We start from the raw sequence: 24,373 nt of genomic DNA on the forward strand, positions 1-24,373 counted from the left end.
TAAAAATGCCAGGACTCAAAGACCCCTTCTTGTTAGAAAAGAAGCAAAACCCACACATTTGGGGGCTTTCAAGAAAAAGAAATCTACTAACTTGACACTGACTGTCATTTAAACTGCAGGTAAACCTGTCAAAATCTTGTAATTACCTGAATTATATTGCAGGTATGGATCCTCCACAGTGTGGAACAAGGGTTTTATTTTGACTCCACTATTCCTTGTCACACAACAGCTGGGGTTTGACAACAACAGAGAATCAATGTCTAGGTAAACCATTGAGGGGTTCTTTTTTCCCCTCCAGCGATAATTCAATTTAGCAGCTATAAAGTACAAGTTAATTCTTTGCCTAATAGTCTTTGAGTTTTCAGAGATTTGCTGCTCTACTGTTTCAGAAAATATCCTGTCTAAAATGGTCAGAGCCCTTTATTCAAAATCACCAATTCCCTCCCATCAGTCTTGAGGGGGCCTCATTGTTATGAGTCTCTTTGGGATATTTCCACTGAAAAATCATATGTCTATTCCAGTTGCCATGGAACAGACAGTCTCTCCTGGTGGAAAGAAGAGCTGGCACTACATTGTGGAAAAAAAAAGTCCCATAAATGTATTATTACTAATAATGAAAGCTTGAATCTGCCACGTTTACACAAATCAACTGGCTGATTTTTATGGAAATGTTCTGCTTGATGAAGGAGGGTAGAACTGCTACAAAGTAAACAAACAGTAAATAATAATTAAATTTTAAAAAAGAAAAGTTCTAAGAATATGGAGGTTTCAAATTTAGGCTCACATCCTGCAATCTGCTTTGGGTATACTTCAATTTGGCTCCATGGAGAACAGTTTGGATGACTGTCGTCTTAAATTGGACGTAATTGCTTTGCTATCCGTGCAGGGGAATCTGTCCATGTATAATCTCCCCTTCCCTTGCCAAATTCTAAAATGAATTTCTTGAAACATCTAGTAAGATAGGAGGTGAAGGTACTTGGACAGGAATACCTGTTTCTTGCTGTATGAGCATGTGATGCCAGGGACCCTGCTCTTGATTTGGCCTATAAAGGGGCACCCGTAGTAATTCTGGGAGACACACACGGTACATTAGACTGCAGTGAACCACTTAGTGGGATTTTACAGTCTGATAATTAAGAGTGCAAGGAAACAAAATAATCAAATCCCACTGAACATACAGCTGTGAGAGAATGGAAAGAGCCGTATGAATGCTTCATTTTTAAACTTAGCTTCATGCCTTTCTGAGATTTGATTTAAAATTGCTAGTGCTTCTAGTACAGAAATGAGTAAAAATGCACAAACAAAAAACCCTTCTAAATTCAACCAGCACAATGCATAAGCAGCAGTTCCAGCTCTGGAAGTGATACCTTGTGACTCATTATAAAGCTGTGTTCACTCTGAATACTAATGCCAATAAATTAAATATCATCATTTTAAGATGTTCATGATCTCATCAGCAGGGAAAAGTGCAATGTGCTTTTTCACTGGCAATAGGTAATAGTAATTATTAATATATATGAAGCAATATGTTAACTTATTATGAAAGGTTCCTCAAGCATACTTTCCAAGCTATCTCCAGCTTTGCGTAAAGAAGGAACAAAAGAGGAGGTTCCCTCCTAATCAGGTTTTTTATCAATATCAGGTGAGACTTTCTGACAGCAAAAGTTCCAAAAGATGTAGTCTATTTATTGAAACCTTTAACTTTAACTGGACAATTTTTATAATGCACTAGGGTATTTGTCCATTGCATTTTACATCCAAACAAGAACAATGCACCAAGAGTGGAACATTTGGGTCAGTGGTAAATAAATGATGCTCAGTACCAAAACCAAGGGTATACAGATAAGAAAAGAAGAAATAGGAGTAAGGGAAAAATTTTGCGGCCTTTCCCACATAATTCTAGCTCTGTGTTATATAAATTAGGTTTCATGTCCTGCATAGTCATTAGGTATCGGAAGCGATAAAAATAGACATTTAACTGTTATTCCTTGGTAACTTTTAAACTCAAGGTGTGACTTAAGAGAGGACTGCATCAGGGCTGGAAAGTATGATGCAGGGACATCTGGAGACAATTAGTAGAGTGTAAAAATAAACTGTATGTCCTAATATATATTTTTTGCTGTTTCCAGTGTCTGTGATTCTGTGCTAACAAGCAGTTTTACAAAATCAGCTTTTAATAGCAGAGTATCAAATTAATGAGTATGACTGTGCTTGGCATGTGGTACCTAATGCTTTGTAAGCATAAGGTTAGAAGAAGCATCATTTCTCTCAAAGTGACAGTATGTACTCATCCCTGGTACAAACAAACATCTTATTCACCATGCACTGAGCATGTCCCCAGAAGCCATATCCAGAGCAGGACACCTCTCCTGAGCTGAAAAACCAACCCCTATTTCTCTCAGTCTCTCTCTCTCTCTCTCTCTCTCTTTCTCTCCATACATTCAAGGCCTTAATCATGTCAGTAACTCTATACACATTTGGAACAAAAACAAAAAGTCTAGGGTTTGGTTTATAAGGGTGATTCCAAAGGGTCAGCATGAAAGCTCGTTTAATTGCCATTTGCAAACCAACATGTCTGTTTCACAGAGGATGCTCAGAGCAGACTAGAAATATTTATTTTCTCAGAAAAGTCAACTGTTGTTTCCTTCAAATGTACTCATTCTGAGAAGCCTCCAAGGCACGCTCAGTCTCACGCAGAATTAAGTGGTTCCTTCCCTGCTAAAGCTCCCCAACACTTAAAAACCTTTTCATCTGCAAGCACTGCTGAAGGGAGTTGTCGTAAATTTAAAAAGAAAACCCACAAGCCAACATTAAACCACCACATTACTTATGGCCATGAGTTCTGCTATGTTTGCATGTCCCAGTCTCTGCACAGGATGTGGGCAAGGCAGGGTGCAGGGATGGGGAAACGAGGCAAAAGATGGATGAAGTCTTTCAGGGTCAAATGGGAGATTTAAACTAGGAAGGTGGCAGTGAAGCCAGTTATTCAGAACAACATCTCAACCCTGCTCTGCCATGCTTAAGACTAGACATGCTTCCTAGCTGGGCATTACACAGCATCGTAATGCCACTGGTCAAGATCAGCAAGCCGAGTAAATGTGAGAGACAAAGAGAAGCCACACGACAAGTACAAAAATACAAGAAAAGATAAAGAAACTGTCAAAAAAAAAGTATATGAGACAGTAAGAAAACTCAAGATAGCCGAAAACACTCAATATAAATAAAGAGGATTTGAGTCTGTGATTCTTAATGGATGAAAATGTATAAATCAATTCAATCTCATCTCTACCAGGGAAAGTGAGTAAGAAAGAGGTGCACACAAACATTTCAGTGTGTTCTCAGTCTACCTGATGAGTTGATATGATTAGATTATATTCTTGGTCAGTTTCTAACAAATGTGACAAGTGAAGAGAAGGGGCAAAAGTTTCAGTACATACTAAAAAGGGAAAGAAATATACATTTCATTGTCTGGTAGCATGCAATGGTATCCTACTGTAGCTGTAAAATTAATTACTTTATTAGAAATTGTTAGCCATAGAATTTACGTTTTTTTAGACTAAGCATTTTAAAAGGAGAGTGTTAGCCATAGAACTCATGTATTTTAGTAAGGTTGGAAGTTCTCAAGGGTTAGTGCATAGTTTACAATTTCTTGTGAAGATTCGTTACAGGCAAGAATTTTTTTAAAACAGAGACGCTTGCTTGCACCTGTGAAGAGTGATAAAAGCAAGAAAGACGACGAAACAGACATGACAAGACTGGGTTTAGGCCTTGAACTAGATCCAGAAGGCAGGAAACCATGCCAGAACCAAGGAGTCAAGAGAACAAGTGATTCAAGGGGGGCGTACTGTGGGGGAAAATGGGGTGGGACAGGTGAGGTAATCCTTGAATCTGTAATTAGAGGATGGTATACAGCTATGAAACCTGTGTGATTCGGGGTGCATCCTTTGGAATTTTTTCCAATGCACCCGGTGCTGCAAAAAATGTGTGTGTTTTTTGGCTTTCTATACTCAAAACGAGTCTAGAGAGTTTCTTTTCTGACTTTTCATCATCACTACCATGTGCTCAACAAGCACTACCATTTTGCTGTAGTTTATCCACGTTGGTGATAAGTAAAAAGACTCCCTTTCTGAATAGAAACTTCATATTGCTTTTCTCCCTCATAAAGCCTTAGTGATTACGGGGAAACAGCCTCCCCAGAAGACAAGCTCCCTATGTGAGAAGAGTGCTAATCACACAGCAACTATCTGCAGAACTTACTATACAGTTCTGAGTGAAATAAAAATCAAGTTATTTACTCTTTACTGTTTAGTTAGTTTTTCCTTCTACAATCCTGAAGATCAGAAAGAAGAGAAATTAACACAGGATCAATTTTTCCCCTAATTCAGTAAGCTAGAATGGTTGATGAGTCAAGAACTTGCACTAAAGCACTCTGCAAGGCCTTTAGGGTAGAATTTGGATCTACCAGATCTCTCTCCAGTCTTGGAGAAGCCTACATTCCTACATTGTTTCCATTTTCCAGTGCTAAAATAATGCTTTTGCCCATCTTCTCTCAGTTCAGATTTTGAATGCATTAGGATCCAGGATGGTATTGCACATGTGTGCACAGGGTTTGAAAACTGAGCCATTCTCCTGCTTGAACACAAGAAGACTATTACGATCACCAGAAATAATAAACTACAGAAAGTGTTCCTCAACTTTTGTGCCTTAACCCTGGCACTTGAGGAGCACAACCTTGACAATGCTGTATCTGAGAGGAACTCTTCCGGTTGTAGTAACTTCACCCTATTCACCTTAAATGGCCTCTTTTATCTCTGCATACTGATTTCCAGTGGCTTCTGAAAGCTGAGAGAGAGATCAATACCCATTGATTTGATGGATATTCAGAGATGAGAGGAAGAACCTTCCTAAAGTTAAGGTTTCCTTATATGATTCCATTACTGTGGGCAACACTGCTGCTGTGGTGACTGTAGGGCTCCTCAGTGGTCAGTGGGGTCTGTCATACCACATGTCACTATACCCTGACTGTGCAGTCAGTTTGCCTTCTAGCTTCTTGCTGGCGGGGACCAAAAAAAGGGAAAACTTGGACCCTTCCTAGAAATCACTCAGCTCTTTCTGCTATGGAAAAAGAGAGTCAAGAGCTGAATAAAAGCCTGGATTCATTTTCTTTCCATTTTTCCATTGTACAAAATGTTCTCAGTAGAGATTAATGTCTCTTCATGATCACGCATTACCTCATCCAAGAAAGAACTACTCAGCCATCACTCAGAGAAATAAAACCAATCTCATGTCAAATCACCACTCTCCTGCTTTTATCAAGTCATCATCTGAACTAAGTCCGGTCAAGGAAAAACAAATGAAGAAAAATTTAAAATTTGAATCCATGTTCACCAAGATCTACAGCAACCAGGAACTACCCAGAAAATACTTCTTCAGACATTTGTGCAATGTGAGCCCAATAATCATGCCACGCCTAAACCCCCAAGCTGATGCTTCCACCTAAGGTGAACTAGAATCCCACAGTCAGAGGATACCTGGACCCTGTGCACAGGCTGGGCTGCATGGCACTGCCATAGCTGGGTGGCCTCCTAGAGGCTGGTGGGGCAGCTGGAGATGGCACTCCAGCTCTGTTCTACCACTGACTCGCTGAGAGTCTTCACATAATTTGCTTAGTAAGTTATCTCAATTAGTAAGTTATACTCACTATCCCTGCATAGATTTGGCTTTCCACCTGCAAAACAGGCAGAGAAACTAATTATACATATGATTACACTACCTACCTCTACCTACAGCACATATTAATAGCACTCGAAGCACAGAAGTAGTTCAGGGGTGATTCACTTCTGGATCTCACTAATGAGGTACAAATTGTTAGGTTTATCTGTGCAAAACACCACCAGAGCCTCAGAAGAAGAAATAATGCACAAAATTATTCTTTCATAATTGTTCATAACTGTGTCTCTGTCTGAAGAAGCACATTGTGCCATGGAAAAGTAACTCACAAGACCCTATTTCACTTTCTCCTATTCACAGCCATGCTATGGGGGCAAAGGTACCTAAAATCATATGTCTGGACATTATCGCACCTGCCATCTGCTCCTTCTGCACCTACAGAGAGGTCAACCAGAGGCATCCATCTGTCACTTCACACATCTTTCCTCCTTGGGCTGTGCAGCACTTGTACAGCTCCAAAATCAGTACACTTCAGGGGATCATTTTTCTATTAAACATCCAACCCCTGCCAGATGTCCACTGTTAGTCTCTCACATGAGTATCAACCAGCTTAAATAGATTTTTACTATCTAGGTTTGTCATAAATAGGCAAAATTCAAAACAAGTGCAGCAAAGAAGAGATATGGAAATATTAAAATAGTTCAGTAGATCAGCTTTCTCATTGGAACAGATGTGAAGGGACCCAGATTGCATTTAACATCGGTATAAAATCAAAGATGATCTACTCAATTAAATTTTTCTCCTTAAAATTAAATTATCAGAGCAACCAAGATGCAAATCTGGAGCTGATTGCACCAGCTGTGTTCTGACAATGTCTAAACTCCTGTACTAGCAAAAGAAAGAAATTGTCAAGGATCAGAAAATAAATTAAGAGATACTTGGCGGATTTCAGCTGGAGTGTTTATGTGAGTAGCTGCATGTAAAAAACAGCTTGCACAGACCTTATATATATATGTTTCTGTATGAGTCTGTGTGAGACTATGCTAATGTGGAAAACAGGAGGAAAAGCATCCTTTAATGAATACCTAGCTTTAAGTTTTGCAAATAAATGTTCTATTAAGTCTATGTGTTTTCAGTACAGTATCAGTATTTTATTAACTGCAGTAAAGCCGTGCATTGCCTGGCAAAGTCCTGAAGAATGAACAGTGTTCAACAACATGAACCCTAACAGAAGGACACAAGAAAGCCAGTCACAGCTCACATGAGTAACTAGTTTGTATCTGTCATACCTGTCTGTACCATTTCCATATTTTACTAATACAATGTATAAAATAAATAAATACTGTATAAAGTATATATATATAATAGCATAATTTATTTCAGTGGAGCAATAATGACCTAAACCAAGCTAATTATGCACTTCTTTCTGTGCACTGAGAATGTGATTTAATGAATTAAAGAAATTTGAATGGTGTGACTCTAGACTTACTCGAAATATAGGCAGAGAATGATCTTTATACCCTACAGAAGCATTAAAAATAATCTATTTTCATTTGTTCCTTATGGCAATGATTTGGTATCAAGCAGCTCATAAACTGAAAAACGCAAATTTAGAAAGAAACCTGAAAATGTTACTCAGAGCAGCAGAAATCCCAGGATTTCCCTTTCGTGAAACCTTTCTTCTTGTTAGGAAGTAAATGTAGCATGTTTCATGCTCTTGCATTCTCATCCACTTGTGTGAAATACTTCTTAAACAATACTAAAAATTAATCCTCATTCCCAATGTTTCCACATTCCCATTATACATACTGTTGCTTTGTTGACTGACTTGTACTTGCTGAGCTTCCTCTTTACCAAAGCATGTTAATGTTTTTTATCTCAGTTATAACAAAAATTTTTAGATAAGAGACATTCAGGACTATTTTTTTCTTCTTCAAATATTCTGGATCTTCTCTTCAGCTGGACCTTCTATTCCCTTATTCAGGCTAAGAATTTGATTTAGTGACTGTCAGCGTAGATATGGTCACAGGGGAATGAACAGACATTGTTTGTTGGTTTTTTGGTTTTGTTTTTTTTTTGAGGGAAGCATCAATATTGTTTTGAGGGAAGCAACTTGGGCAGCCACAACTCTACCCAAACTTTGCAGCATTCTCCTCACAGTCTGATTAATTCCCATTTAAATGCTAGGAAATAAAATTAAAGGAATGAAAACTGCAGGTGCTCCATCACTGTCAGCAATGTTTTAGAGTATTGCAATCCCAACATACATTAAAAACAGCCTAAGGGTGCTTTTAGCATACTGACTTAGAACTAAGAAAAACTCCTTTCAAAAGAGACCCATTAATCCCCTCCATCACAAAAATTGGCTTTAGAGAAGAGCCATCACAAATACAGTTCCATTCAAAGCTGAATAAATAGCTAGAAGGCTGCTGACAGGAATACTATAGAAGAGTAGCAGTCAGACATACATTTCCAAGGTCTCTTCTTTACATCATCTCCTAACTGTGCCATGGAGCACTCTTTCTGGGTGAAGACTAGCCGTCCATTACACAATTTAGCTTCTGCCTCTCTGTGAAGGCCATAGGAGATACAGTTTGGTAACTCCAGTGTCTCCTCACCAAATAATTGAGAAGTTCTGCAATATTTCTGTGAAATGCATCATAGCGATATCTGCTCCATGAGATGACAGAACAGCAGGCTATACACTTCACTTACACATATCTATCACCTTTATGTTTGTGGAGCACTTAAACAACGGGTTCCCAGCCCTTGCTGGGGGCTGTAAAGACTTTTGGGCTAGAAATAGGAATACTGAAATTCCACTGCCCTCACCAGAATGGTATTGCAACTGCAAAGTCACCGATGACTGTTTCCATGTTGTGTCCCTTGCTGATGCATCTCCCGGAGGTAGCAGCCTGAATGCATTATGGGCAAAGCTATGCACCTCCCCTTTTCCTGTTGAACAATCCTACCATGTTCCTATGACAACCAGCACTGCCAAGGTCCTCTATAAATGAAAATGGGGTCAGAGAAGGGGAAGAAAGCACAAGATTGATGCAGTTCATATGCAAACTTGCCCTAGAGGCAACATCTTAAAAATCTACAGTGTCTGATGAATGCAAGAACAGGATAGTAGATGTGCTTAATGCATATATGGCAGACAGGTTGAAATTCTCTTATGCTGAACAATGGAAAAATGGATTAAGTAATGGAATAAAAATAAATTAATATTTTAAATTACTGAAATTTGTGGCAAACTCAGTAGACTATGAGGTACCAGTCTCCTGCTGCATACATGGAGTTCCCATTCTAATATTCCTATGCTTTAATTTAAGCATCAAAGTCCCAGACCTGTCAGAAAAATACAGCCTCTCTAGTGACCAGAAGCACTATGAGTGATATCAGTGAACCTCTAATGTATTTACTGATTTTATATATGAAAATAACAAAAGAGGTGCTTATGACTGGTGATTTATGTCTTCATCAAAATACTTGTCCTTCAAACTAGACCCTGAAATTCACTAAAATTAATAGGGTCTTGAGATTGGAATATGTGTTACAAATTAATTCATTTTTGATCTTATGAAATGACAAGCATAATACTATTGGCATCCTACCACACCTGCATAAAAAATAATGCCTGATGGACTAATATGTATTGGCTTACTCAGAAAAGAAAACAAAAGAATGTAAATCTCTAAAGCTTGTTTACCAGATGCTTCCACAATATTCTGCCATAACTCAGGAAGAGCTATCAGTTTTGAATTTTCCTAAGCTGAGAAGCTCTCAGTTCAGTGTCTTGTGTATTTCAGGGTTGTCAAAATGAAACCCTTGCAGCTAATAACTTTATAAAGGGATAATTTTCTCACTGCCAAATTCATGACTGTATCCTACTCTTGCACAGATGCATTGTAGAAAACATGTTCTGCTATGAAAAGGCAGCCACAGATGACTGGCCTCACGGAATGACTTCATTTTCTTTCTCACTACAGCTTTGATGTGCAGGGAACAACACTAATCAGAGAGCAACCTTCCCCACCCTTGCTGGGTGGGCTACCCTTGCCTATTCCACTCTTCTCATCCTACCTCCAGTGGCAGTTTCCAAAGGGCTGCCAAACAGGGCAGCTCTGCCAGACTCCTTTATCTACACTTCCCAAGGAGCACTCAGAAATGCTGCAATAAGAAATTCTAGGTGTAGGTCCTTTTTCGGTGGCTGTAAAGGAGCTACTTCTTTTGGTAATTCAACCCTGGCTGTGGACAATGAGCAATGAAATACATGGACCTGAAAGCCTTGGAGGAGGTAAAATCAACATGCTCAGCTATTGGCTCTTGTGAGCAGGAGGTGAACAGATGAAGAACTGCTTGACACCTCAAAGCAGAAAGAACTCACCCTCACTGATACCGTGACAGACAAAACCACATGAGGTGAAGTCTTTCCTGGCACAATTGTCTTGTTGCTGACTGCAAAAAAAACCTCTTGGTCTCCTCCTCTACCAAAGTCACTTTTTCTTGCTTCCCTCCTAGCACAAGAACTGATGGATGCAGAGGAAAAGCTGAGTACTGAAAATGAAATAATGCCTCTTCTGTTGCCCCTTTTTTAGCTTGCTTTTCTTCACCTGTCTTGTACAAAGCACACCTATTGATGGAAGCTTCCAAAACAAGAAGACAGCACCGCAGGCAAAACCAGGATAGTCAATTTTCCTCGTTTGCTTTTTCAGAAGTCTCTTTTACAGAGGTTTCCATTTCTGGTTGTCAGGGGCTCTCAGCAGCAGAAAGCATGACTGAGCATTGTTATGAAATGTCATTTTTAAAATTCCTTCTAATAATATTTAATAAAATTTATTTGTTTCAATAGCAGAAGATTTACTGTAAGTTTAGAGTTATGTTCGAAATCCACGAACATGAAGGATGTTGAAACTATGCAAAAACGTATTGCTTTCCAAAGTAACATTAATAATACATTTGTAGATATTGAGACCCGCTCTATACTGGTTGAGACAGAGTATGGACATAATGTATTCACAGGCACTGTGGATAAATCACCTCAATAAATTCTTCATGCTATACTGTAATCTCCAAAAGCTCTCTGACTGGTAAAAATCATGCTTGCTGATCCGACTGGAGTTCTTTGTACAATCTTGTTATTCATCTGCCAGTGACACATGAGTTTGAAACAATCAATGTCTTTATACATCTGCCACCACAAAACAACTTTACTTCACAAAATAGTCTTGACTGTTTTTAAAAAATACTAACATAAACCTACATCCTTTTGCACATGCCTCCCTCATGTTCCTCCTCAGCATATCAGATCACACTTTGAAAATACACTTACCTGTGCTTTTGTTCTCACAAAGGCAGTAGTCAAAGCTTTTCAGTAATTTCTACTTAATATTTAAACACAAGAAATAGTTCTTTGGAAATTATCAGTGAAATGAGCGCACTACACGGCAATCCTTCCTTAAGAATAAATATCATATTCTACTCACAGACAAATTTTAGAGAAATACACCTCTATAAGCACATGCATTACTTTCAAAATCAACTGTAAATACTACTTTGATGATTTAAGTACCGAGGTGACCTGCATGCTTGGTCTGTGTTTTATCCCCTTGTGAATCCTGCTGGCCAGAACAAACACACACCGATGCATCCTTTGCGCTGGATCACGGGCTCAGCAACATCCCACTGCTATCAAAGTAGTCACTGAACAGGAACGGAAACTTTTGTCACAGCCAGTGACAATATGCCTCTAGTCCAAAAAGTGGGACACACAAATGTAGTCTGGAGATACAACAGGACCATGTGTGATCTCCATTCCTCCATGGATACAAAGCTTGAATCCCTTCAATCCATAGGACAAAAGGGGCTTTACACTCGTCATGCCATGCTGAAAAGCATCATCTCTGCTAGACCTAAGAATTTCATCTTGAAACACTGAAGACTGAGATTTCCCAGTCTCTTGTAATTCACAAGCCAGGGAGTAAGAGGGACTCTTATCATACTTTGCTGCATTGTCTGAAAAGCAGAATGCAACTTGGAAATTAAATTTTGAGAGTAATGTCTCTAGTCCATAAATTTCACATTTATATTTAAATATGTTAAGATAGGTGTTGGTGAAATCGTAAAAAAACATTCATTTGAATTCATGTGAATTCATCTTCCATCCTCTGACATTTTGACAGTGGGCACCTGAGGATGCAGAGAATGTTCCCTATAAGGGACACATTCCTCTGAGGATTAAATGTACGATTATTCAACCAGAAAATTTAATTTTAAAAGACAAGTAGTAGGAAACAGATTTCTTTTTTCATTTGCTCTTCACACTTTCTGTAATAATCTGAATATTTCAAAAAAATAAAAGCAGAAGGATGGCATAACCAATGCCTGTTAATAGAAAAATAATTGGCTTAAATGAGGCACACATTCATACGCACAAAAAATAAATGGCCCAAGAATTCTTTTGAGAGTTACAATATTTTTAGCCATATGGTATTTCTTATTAATTGTTATAATTACTAACTGAGAGCCAAATGTATACTCCACACTGTACAACACATCCAAATACTATCAACCCCTAGCCCCAAATGCTTACAGTTCAAAAGATAAGACATGTAGGAACAAGAGATCCTGAGAAATGCAGTGACAAGGAAAAAAGCCCAAGGTCTCCTAGAAATTAGGAGGTGCTTTGGGCCTTACTCTTGCAGCTGCATCAGCTACATTCCTCCTCTGAGAATGACAAAATGGGCTCTAAGCCTTTGTCCTCCACAGAGTCAGCAAAGAAAAAGAAGCAAGAAAAAGGGAACACACTTTGAGGCTTAACAATCCATGGTGGCTCTACAACATATTTTGGGCCTTTAGCAATTTATGCTAATTGAATGTAACCCTCAAGCTGTTCTTTTTGTGATGGGGCTGCTCTGGAGCACAGCCAGCCCAGAGTCCACAGATACACAAGCTGCTGAGCTGAGCTGTGTTGTGCAGCTCTGGGTCACCACAAACCAGGGGAACTAAGCTGAAAATTTTTATGCAGCAGTGAAAACCACTGTAGGAAAGGCAAGTTGCTCTGCTAGGAGGGAAGCACATTTGTCTGGATGTTCTGGTTTGGGCTTGGTGCTACAGCATCCCCAAAGCTCGCCCTGCTGCCGTGTTTACTATCCTGCCTATTTTACATGAGGCCAGGAGCAGGGAACATGCACAGAAGGGGACAGTGGCCTTCTTAGGGTTGCAAAGAGCCACATGAAGTCACTAAATGATGTCATCCCCTTCTGTAAGAAAGAGGGATGTTTTCCATCTGGGAACCACCTGTAAAGACAAGTGCCCTGTAACTGAGAGAAGCTTAACTGCCAGGAGCATTGAGATGATCCCAATAACAATTCAGACTTAAGGCATGTTTGGCAGAACTGCCTTTTATTTCTGACACAGATTTTCCTGATACAAGAGCTAGTCAAGTCTACATACACTGCACACCACTCATCCCAGCTTTTCTTTTTGACTCTGAATCTACAAGGAAAGAGGACCTTCCTTTTTTTGATGATATACGTTAAGCCTTCTCTGTCTTATCCTGCCTGCAGTTCATTTGTCTCCACCTCAGAGGCCAGAGGATTTATATCTGACTCCCTGCCGGTCACACACATGCTCAGCAGTGACTTTTGAAACTAATGGTTCCAATCATAAGTGTCCCAAGGACAAGGAAAGATGCACTGCAGTATGCATAGCTGAGGCCCAGGGTAGTGTTACTGTATCATGTAGATGATCTCTCTCCTAAGGGATTGCATGAAAAAAAAAAAGCTGCTAGTGTCCATTCCTATTAAGCTGTAGCCACTACTCCACTCCTCCACATTCTCCTTGTCTGCTCCTGGGAATCAGACTTGCAGGATCCTCCTTTCCTAAGCACCTATTGCTGTTTCTCTGGTGCAGGCTTCATCCTTAACAACTTTCAGGGCACCTCTGTGCAGTACAGACTGTAATGTGATTAACTTTATGCTTCACAACCTCAGCACTAAGAAGTAGGTCCCAGGGCAGGGATTTAACATGAGGCTCTCAGGCATGCATACAACCTTGATCAGAAAAACAGCTCTTCCTTCCTGGAATGGCACAACAAAACAGCTTGGAACTAGGTGAAATGGCTAGTTGCTCTAAGGAAACAACACTGCCAAATCCCAGCACTACTGAAGTGAATGACATAAAATGGGAGATAATTGATCCATTCTACCTCCAAGACAAGGTCGAAAGATCACAGGACTTGAAGCCACTTTCCTTCTCTCCATGTCCTTTAAGGCTAAACTAACTCTGTCTATTCGAACACAAGTATTTTGCCCTGCAAGCATACTGTTGTCCATTTATTAGGTGTTCTCATTGTTTTTTATCTTTACTTTCTTCTCTTTGACATTTTCATTGTGATGTCTGTATGTTAATTGTAAATGCCCTCATCAACGAGAAGCTGTGATAGCATAATGAATTTGTAGCCTCTACAGGACCCAGTGGAATCTAATGCTCTAGAAGATACTGCAAAATCATCATTCTACTTTCCATGGGATGCTAACTTGAAGAAGCAATGCCTTTTCCAAATGCATAAAGAATTAGAAAATTCGTGTTAAAATACTGAGCATCCCTCACATGCTGTCTGCATGGGAATTCCATCAGCAACAAAGCCCTGGGTTGCACAAAATGGATTTATAACCTGGTCAGAAATCATGCTGTTTTCCACACAGTTTACACAAAAGTACTGTCACTAATACTCCATGGTTCACTCTGCAAGTCACAATGAAATGTGATGTGAGGTCTTGTATAAATGCACATATTTTCAAACTCTTTCAGGGTCTCCTGCAATGACTCATAACTATTGATGACACTGGCTATCGAGTTAATTAATACAAATATTCTTTAGGGATGAGAGGGAATTGCTAATTCCTTTTCTAGCAATAAGGAATGTACATGTGTTAAAGATCTCAGTGAGATAAAGTTTGTTGTGGGGGGTCTGAACATTTCCATGTAAGGAATATTTTAGCTTTCTAATGCAGAGCATGCTTTATTCTGCCAGAACACACACGTCTTTCTACTGACGATGGCAGTAGCTTGAAAGATATTTACATGTACCTGCAGTAGAGAGTTAGGAACAACAGTATAATGAATACAGAATATGCAATAAATCTGATCAGCACAAGTGTTTCAGTGGGTATATGAAATACATTTAAAGATTGCAATTATACCATCAATAAGAAATTAATGTATCTGCTTTATTATGAGGAATTTATTATGAGGCCATCTCTCTACCCACCCCCGTGTTGCTTCCTTCCATGCCTCTTCTTTATTTTTTCCTTTCCTTATAACCTGGTCTTAGCAAGCACTGATTAATATTCATTAATTCTAAAGCAAAATATTTATGCTCTGCACAGTATTACATAGTTTTGAAAGAAAGTCTGCTCCCTTACATTCAAGGAAAAGGGATTCGATTTTCCAAAGTATCTTGGCATTCTGTATCAGAGACGTGCCTAGTGCATTTCCTAAAGGCACCTGCAGAAGTTTCCTACTTACCCACTGGGAAGAACACAGGTTAATCTGCTTAGGTACTTAGGAAAATTCACTGAGTGCCAAAATTAGTTATTAAGCATTGCTGATTTGGAAAACCTGGCCCCAGAAATCCTGTCCTTGGCCCTGGATATGACAGAAGCTTGGTCTTGACTGCCAAGACTAGCTCAAGAATCCTGTTGTCATCATACTGCAGCAGAAAAGCTCAGTGATGGCAGGGTTACACTACACTGTTCCTCCAAAACCTGGAACGGTGGGTTCCTCCTGGGCACTCGTGGTGCACATCAGAAGAGATTCACCAGCTGCTGAGTCTGCTGGAGACCCTGCACCTCCACCCCAAGGAAAGGGCCTAAGAAGGCAAGGTTTCCTTGCCTTCTCTAGCTGAAGGGATGTGACATGCTATAAACTTTCCTCATTTCCAGAACCTTTTGTGAACCTAGTAGAGGAATGGCTTTAAGTTACTATAGCAGGGGTAGAGTATTTTTCCTGCCAAGGTCACTTTTCAAACATCTTTTGTAGAATACATAACAAACATCTTCCTTTTATCCAAGAATAATGTGGGGAATAAAATCATGTGAAAGGAGACTATGGGCTTTTTCCAGACCTCGGGAGCACATCCTGCCCTTGAGGTTTCAGGCATTAGAGGATATGCATAGTTTAAACCAATAGTGTACTACAAAACAATACATTCATAACAATTATGTATAGGCCTTGACTTGTAAAGGAAGTTTTGCAGATGCCTGTTTTCAAAATAAAGACCAGCTGGATGCACTGCTTCAAGAAGCAATGGCCTTATTCCAAAGGATAACTTAGATGACACTTCAAAGCAAGTTTTCTTTGCAGGTAGAGTTTTGAATCCTTTCACTGAGTTGCATGTGCTTAAATTTTGGCATATGCTCAAGTGCTTTGGAGATTTTTTGTAGAACCACAGAGGACATCCATATATTTTCTATTTAGAGAACAGATAGGGATAATACCCAGCACGTGCCGCCGAGTTGGATGACACTTTGATTTATGTGTATTTCTTCTGAACTGTTTCCACAGCCTGCAATGAGCTTGGTTTTATAAGTATTTCTTGTAAATTATTTACGCAGCCTGTAGTGAGCTACAATGGACACATACATGAGTGATCATAGCTGCAATAATCTCCACAGTTAGGTCTCCCTTGCTCAAAAATAATGGGATGTAGCATGCCAAGGGGAAGCTGGAGGGAGAAAAGTTCAAAGGCTTTGCCAAAAGTCAAAGATACTTTTAACATAAAAAAGTTTCAGCACCTAAACATGGGAAAATGTTTAAATATAGTATAATTAATATATTTCAGTATAAATATTGCTGTTACTGATACCAGTGGTACATGTCCTCATTCATGGCAGTTCACACATGGGGTAATATCAGATAACAATGTATATTAAGTATCTAAGAGCAATTTTTCTGTCTTTCTCACAGGAACACTGTCACAGGCATTGGATAGTTCATGGACCTCAGACCCCAGCGTGCCTGTTGACATATAAATTTTCTTATTTCGAATTATTGGAATGCAGTCCAATGGCGATTGAAGCCTATGGCTAGTGGCACAGTCTGCCTGGGGCTGAGAACTCAATTTACATATTTAACTGCCTTTGCTGGAGTAGGGCTTGCTTGCAATATTGTCAAAACCACACCAATGTCTCTTAGGCACAGATGGGAAGAAAAGAAGGCTTGGGGAAAGAAATAAATGTTTGACAGGATATTCTTGTTTTATATTGCAACATATCAAAGCAAGTTGGGAACATGAAGGCTGGGAATAAAATCCCAATCCTGCTAAAGTCGATGGGAGTTTTGCTACTGAACTCAGCAGGACCAATATTTCATGGTTGCTAGGCTCTTGCCTGCATATCAGTAACACTTCTTCCTCCACTCGATGCTGAGTGTCAAAGACACACACATGAAATTGCACAAGCTGATAAGTCTTTGTTCCTGAAGTTTCATTTCTATTAGAGATGGTTGAAGGGGAAAAGAGAGAAAAGTCACATTTGTACTGCTGCCTATTCACTCTCCCCCTAAAACCTCTCTCTCAAGGCGTGAGGCAAAGAGCATCAAATCTAAAATAGATTAGATAGACACACTGTTGTACAATGGGGATCATTTCAGGTCCAAAACTCAAATAATTCCGAACATCAGTTGGAAATAATATTGTGGATTAATTTTTGACATATGAGATTATTGTTTTAACAAGGCGGTAAGGAATTTTAAAACCAAATCCTTGCAGCATTTTTCAGTTTGGATAAACATACATATATATATTTATTTGATATCTTTTGGTTTTCTAGCATAATGATCATGGACATTGTTACCAGAATGTCACACAGGTGGTGTGTGAATGCTTGATGAATATAAATACTGTGAAGTTATCCATGTTCTCATTAATTTTGAAAAATCTACAGGGTTCTAGTGCAAATAAGTACCAGTATAAATTTGAAGGTGCTTAATGCCAAGAACATACTCAGACTATCAAATTACATGTGCAAAAGCAGGAATTGCTTGTTTGCCAGTAGAAAGAGCAAATATAATATTGTAATTGTCTGTTGGCTTTTTACCCCAAATTCAGTGTCAAGGACTTAAACCATGACTTGAAATTCTACAGCACCAGGCCTATTCCACATCTTTCTGTGTTTCAACAAATCTGCAAGAAAAGTGGAGAACTTTTCACAATATGATAGTTGTTTGAGTGGGTTGCTATGTCCTAAATTTATATCTGCTCTTGGCAAAACAGAGCAATAGATGTACTTCCCCAACAGATGTACCTCAAACTCGTTAAAGAGTTCATGCTATCTGTGAAATGCTATCGACTCGTAATGCCTTTAAGGGCATGAATGTTCATGGAACCAGTGAATTTAAAATAAACACTGAGAGCTACTCATGGGAACAATCTCAGGTTTGGAATGACAACAGCCATCCAATTCACTGAGTTGTGCTTATCTAGGCAGCAAGCAGGAACCCTTTCTCTTGTATGTGCATGCAGCTGAAATCTCACTAAAGGGCACATCAAGGACACTGGAGCCTACATCTGATAAGAAAATGCATATTCTATTTAGTTTCTTTACAAGGTGCATTGGTTTGCTTTTATAGCCCTCTTTAAAAAGGTCTGTTTTCCAGGACAGGATCACAAAATGGAAGGTTGCAGCTTCTTTCAAGAAGGCAGTTTTTGCTGAGAAACCGAAGCAACAACCTTTAATTGAATTCTGGGAAAAGGAAGTGTTGATGGACTGCTTGCTGTGAGCTGCCCGATGGGCAGGCTGTTACCAAGCCATGTGACTCTCAAATACAAATGCCTCAGCCCAGTGAGTATCCCAAAAAGCTCTGTACACGATACACTGCATAGCCAGAGGCTGTTTACCTTTCTAATTTTTAAGCAAACCAGATGGAATCTGTTACTGGATAACCACTCCCTGCTGTTGTCTTTGCTCAGGCTATACCTACTAGTCTAACAGCGCACAACAAAAACATTGTTTTCTTTTCTCTCTGTGAGTCCTTGTGAATGATAGGCAGACACTCTCCGCTGATCTGTATCAAGTGATCCCAAGTACCTTTAAGCTCACGTCAGCTCTATGTTTCTAGTGCATGGATTAATTATACATGGCTTGTGCAAGCTGAGAGCCCTCTGTGGAAGCAAGCAGGCTCATTTGCACTAAGGACACAGTACCTACTGGTCACAGGATCGGAGGGTTTGATGGGAGCTTTTGAATTCATCTAGATGACCTCTGTCTCCCTTGAGAGATGTTTTTTTTTTTCCATTCGGTGCTTCCGTGCCAGACTTAAATCCTCCTGATTAGCCTGTTCTACCATTTCAATATCCTAACCTGCTAAAGCATGCTTGCCTGATGTCTAGTGTCAAGCTACCTGCTCTATAAATCCATTTCTTCATGTCTTATCTACTACCGTGAGCAGAGAACAGGTTATTCCTCTGCTTCTGGCAGTAGTCTTTTTTGTAGTTACCATGCCTCTTCACTCGCTTTAAATGAGCCGTGTATAATTGCATAGACGAGCCATCAGTGCATGCCATCTTATTAATAACACGTAATTATTCACAGACAGCACTTGGCAATAGAAAAAGGAGTGGGTGGGTGTGGGTTCCTATTAGATGCAAGAGGCATTAGGAGATAGTGCTGCTCAACACCTTTCAGAAGGCACTGAGAACTGGGTCTTTTCTTACATAGGAATTTGACAAACTCATGTTGCTCATCAAATATTTACGAAAAAAGGGACCAGCCCTCCGACTTACTTCATATTTGAATGGAGTGCTGGCTTGTGCTCACCCTTTCTACAGGATGAACTGCATTGTGAGAGACTTAACTGAAAGGCAGCCAAGCTGCCAGTTAAAACAGAGGAAGGGGAGCAAGTGGAAACCAGATTTGTGACAGCCTGTGTTATAAGGCACAGCCACTCACAGCCATTTTTGCTCATTTTACCACAGTGAGTGGTACACACTTGCAGATAGGAAGCTCTTTCTATTGATACTACTGGGCATTGTGCCAGGTTTCAGAGATGAAAGAGTGATACTTGGGAATGCACTAAGTGATAATGGCATGAAGAAACACCCAGATTGGTGTTTATTTCAGATGCTACGGTGACAGGTCCTCATACAGACCTTAGTTCTGTAATAAAAGCCCTTCCATTTGTTCAGGAAAATAATGGCTGAAGAAGAAAGTCCTGTATACAAATTGTGTGCCAAGAGCTTTCACCAGTTACCTGTCGCCACATTTTTCTCTAGCTTATATGCAACTTGGAAGCCATTAGTGAACAGTGCACGCATGGCAAATTATAGTGTGCATGTTTTATTACAGAAAATGCAGACATATTGTGGCTCATGCTGTAGGGCTTAAATCACCACATTAGGTCTTTATAAAAAATGGAGATCGCTCAGCCTCATGGGTAAGGCATTTGCATCTTCATCATTACAGAGGCAACAAACTTCATCCATAAAGATGTGTCTAGAACAAATGGCAGCAAATTGTGGACACATGTTTTGCTTTAATTGGTCCTCATCAGCTGAATATAGCTTCTGACTTCAAAGAGCTCTTACTAAGAAGCCTCTTCCAAATTTTTTGGTTTAGTCTTTTTATGTGGTTTTTTTTTTAATGTCTCAAGAGATTTCAGATTAAATAGAATCTTCGAAGATACAGTTTGAAAGCACTACTTCTTTATAGTTACATCACACATTTAATTACTTATTCATAAATTATGAATGACTAGAGGTAAAGTAGCATTGCCCAGAGCCCCTGTCTGGGGCCAAATGTAGCACTACAATTTTTACGAAGCCTGTCTCTTGACAACTGGGAGCAGATTCAAGCCAGTTACAGCCATATTCAAAAGGGGAGCTGTTGTTAGTGCCATTTTCACATGCTATTCTTGATCAGCATAAATGGGTGGAATGTGCTCTTTTTGGAAAGCACGGCAAAAGAGTACGGATGGCAATAGAATGATTACGTAACTCATCTAAAATTCACCAAAAAAAGATGCAAGCTACAATCAAAATCTTACTTATAAATGAGTGTAATTTTTAAAAATACAGCTAACAAATCCCACTGTCTGTAAAACAAACCAATATCTACTTACGTCTTTTCTTCCAGCCCCAAAGCCCGGCAGCCCTCATGAGTACAAGGGTCCCACTGTCTCAGACACTGCACAAACACAGCACAGATGAACAGAGGTGGAAACGAATACACAGATGAGTGTAGCCACTACAGTAGCACAGCTGAGACTCGAGCAAAAATGTGATAAGCCTCGTAACGACACGCCAGTTTGGAGATGAAACGGCTTCTTCCTACATTTCTAAGCCACAGGAACACTCACAAGCACACACAGAGTTTTGTCTCTCCAGCTGATCACTGTTTCTACAAAACCCACCATTTTGTTCCAGCGTGTTTTTGCATGTTTACGTATGCCCTATGTATGTATTCACAAGAATACATACACAGGGCACTTCTCTCTGTAGCCTTAAGCCTCGATTAATCACTCGCACCACAGCAGACAATATGAAAACACTGCCACATTTTCAAGGCAGCACCACAGACCCACTTGTTGCAGTTGCAGATGAGGAAGGCAGGCAGGTGAAGGACATTGGTGAATCAGCCTGAAGTAGAATATCCTCTTTTGATACTTTCTCTGAAGGTTTGCCTTTTTTTTTTTTCCGCTATATAGTAGCAGCAATATTCCCCCTTTTGTGCAAATGAAACACAGAAGACCATGCTGCAGGCCCTTCTTATAGCATAAAGAACAGTTACAGGAAACACATTAAAGTAATTTCCTCTTCCTTGGACAGAATGCACTCTCTGGAGTTTGTTTTTAGCATTGTGGTGTAACTGGGGAAAAAGTGAGCTTAGGTAACACACCTCAGTGCACCTAAAATAAAACTGATTTAACAGAGTTTAAGTAACTTGGAGGATCTTGCCACAGGCTTTTTATAAACCAACCAATCAACCAGTGAAAACACTCATTCTAGATGCCCAAAATACCTCTTATATAGTTATATAGTTGTTGCATTTGTTAATGATAACTACATTTATTACATATTTTTGCTGCACTTAGAGAAATAAAGCAGTTTGTTTATCTGTCAGTAGAATCAGTATGTTCAGAATCCACCTTTTCAAATTACATCACAGAGTTCACAATATCACTGCATATTCATACTATATGTCTGTGTATACATATATATAGTTTTCTCAGTCTTTCCCTCTTTATTTTCAGTGTCCCTCTGTTTACTGCCTAGCTCTTCAACATATTACCCTGAAACAGTTGAAAACAGCAGGGAAAACAATGGAGAATGCTGCCAAGCCACAAAGCATAATATTAAAAAAAAAATAAAAATAGTTACAAAAAGTCTCAACATTGTGATAGACTGGATGTACAGTATACCTTCCTTCTTTTCCCTAAATGGTGGTAGAAATGTACTTACACAATTCAGTTTCATATTTTTATTACAATGTTGGTCCAGCAACTGAGATAATTTTAGAATTAAGTCACATTTCAACACGCAGAAACATGTCAAAATGAAGCAAAGAATTCTTGGTCCTTAGCTATGGTAAAACTACCACAGCCCCCACTGCTGTCAGTGGGTTTCTGGTTATAAGCCTCCTTAAGGAGCTCTTCCCACATTGCACACCAGCCAGGCACCCAATGTCTGGGAGTCAAAGATGTGCTGCTGGGCAGGTCCTGTAGGCACATCTGGCCTAGCTTTATGCTCATGAAAACAAAATAACCTTGGATGCACCTCTGGAGTCTGCCCTCTAAAGTCATGAAGATACAGCTCTGTTTCTCCTGTGTCATAGGAGAAGCTGTAAGTAAGAACAGGAACATCAGCCAACCTAGCAAAGCAAAAGGTTTCTAGAACAGTCCATAAAATACTTCTTAGACCTAATTTTCACACATGCCAATAAAACTAAAAGTCTTTGTATTGCTCATTCCACACATACAAGGATGATTTTGTGGTTTCTGCCTAGCTTGGACCAGAATAAGAGAAATCCATACAAAATTGTCTATGAAAATATGTAGTAAGAAATTCTGCTGAATTGAAGAGACAACATTAAAAAAACTTTTTTTCTTGCATTTTCACTGAAAATTAGCAATTTCCCTTGCAAAACATGACAGCAAGTGATTACACTTATATAAAATTAATTTATTTTATCTCTAAAACTTTGAAGAAAAGTTGTTGCTTTTGATATTGACACTGGAAACTGGCAGTCTACAGAAATGTCCCAACAGTGTCAATATACCTAAAACCTTGCCTTACTTCCATGAACAGGGGAGACAGTTCTCATCTACACAGTCTAAATTTCACCTGAGGCTTTTTGCTGGACTCTTGGATGGACTCTTCCGAAAGACAAAACCTAGATAAAAAATCCTTGTCATCTCAGGAAGTGACACAGAATTTAGGTCTGTGTGAATCTAGAGCTCCATTCCCTCACTCACAGATCTTTTTATTGAGTGACCACCACCAGACATGCCAAGTGAGATGGATCCCTTTTGTCCACTGAGAACTAGACAAAAAACATGATTACAAAAACATCGCATTATTTCTTCCAGCCACCATCCTTTCTTTCTATATCTCATTTTTCTGAAAGTGTTCACAGTTGCAAGGCACAACAAATCAATTTTAGTCTTTTACAAAACTCTGCAAAATCAGATGATACTTCAACTCATTTTTAATACATTTCCAAATATTTCCATTAACAGGATAATTTAACTTCCATATGGTTCCTCCAGGTACTTGAAGCAAGACACATGGTTAAGTACTCTCTTGAATTGTGCCCAGCATAAATACTGCTATCTTCTGTAAGGATTTGAATAGTTCTTTTCTAACAGAATAAAAATTAATATTTACTTACTAAACAGTTGGCAACAGAGGACCTGTAAGCTTCTCTTCATGGTATCATGTGGTCCTGCTGGTCTGCCAGTTTATTCATGATTCTGTCAAGAAAAAATCAAGAGAAGAAGAAAATTATTTATTACAAAACATACGCTGTGTTGTTATACCTGTTGATTACAAAGTAAGATGAAGCTTCACAGGAAAATGATATTGATAAGCAATGGGAAATTGCCTGAGAGTACTTTGCTTGTGTAAGCCATGCTCTCCAATATCTTGGCAGTGAATCATAGAATTATAAAATCATAGAAGCATAGAATCAGCCAGGTTGGAAAGGACCTCAGAGATCATCAAGTCCAACCCTTGATCCACTACCACCGCAGTTACTAGACCATGGCACTAAGTGCCACATCCAGTCTCATCTTAAAAACCTCCAGGGACGGAGAATCCACCACTTTCCTGGGCAGCCCATTCCAATGCCTGATTACCCTCTCTGTAAAGAATTTCTTCCTAATATCCAACCTAAACCTCCTATGGCACAGTTTAAGACCATGCCCTCTTGTCTTACTGATAGTTGCCTGGGAGGAGAGACCAACCCCCATCCGGCTACAACCTCCCTTCAGGTAGTTGTAGAGAGTGATGAGGTCTCCCCTGAGCCTCCTCTTCTCCAGGCTGAACCCCAGCTCCCTCAGCCTCTCCTCACAGGACTTGTGCTCGAGTCCCTTCACCAGCCTTGTTGCTCTTTTCTGGACCTGCTCCAGCACCCCAATAGCCTTCCTGAACTGAGGGGCCCAGAACTGGACACAGTACTCCAGGTGTGGCCTCACCAGTGCT

At 39.6% G+C, this 24,373-nt stretch overlaps 1 protein-coding gene across 4 annotated transcripts in view; it reads right to left on the bottom strand.

Annotated features, from left to right (window-relative positions):
- The window catches only part of TMEM108 (transmembrane protein 108), a 163,037-nt gene that overhangs the window by 63,265 nt on the left and 75,399 nt on the right, over positions 1-24,373 (bottom strand). For 3 of the 4 annotated variants that reach the window (XM_064671417.1, XM_064671408.1, XM_064671424.1), the window contains one exon: positions 23,562-23,643. In XM_064671417.1, the coding sequence (XP_064527487.1) occupies positions 23,562-23,601 (40 nt within the window). In that variant the 5' untranslated portion in view covers positions 23,602-23,643. Of the gene's footprint in view, positions 1-20,793; positions 20,859-23,561; positions 23,646-24,373 lie in introns of those variants that run through there. The other variant, XM_064671434.1, reaches the window with a different exon arrangement.

This window comes from Pseudopipra pipra, chromosome 1, assembly GCF_036250125.1.
Source record: "Pseudopipra pipra isolate bDixPip1 chromosome 1, bDixPip1.hap1, whole genome shotgun sequence".
Lineage (NCBI taxonomy): Eukaryota > Metazoa > Chordata > Aves > Passeriformes > Pipridae > Pseudopipra > Pseudopipra pipra.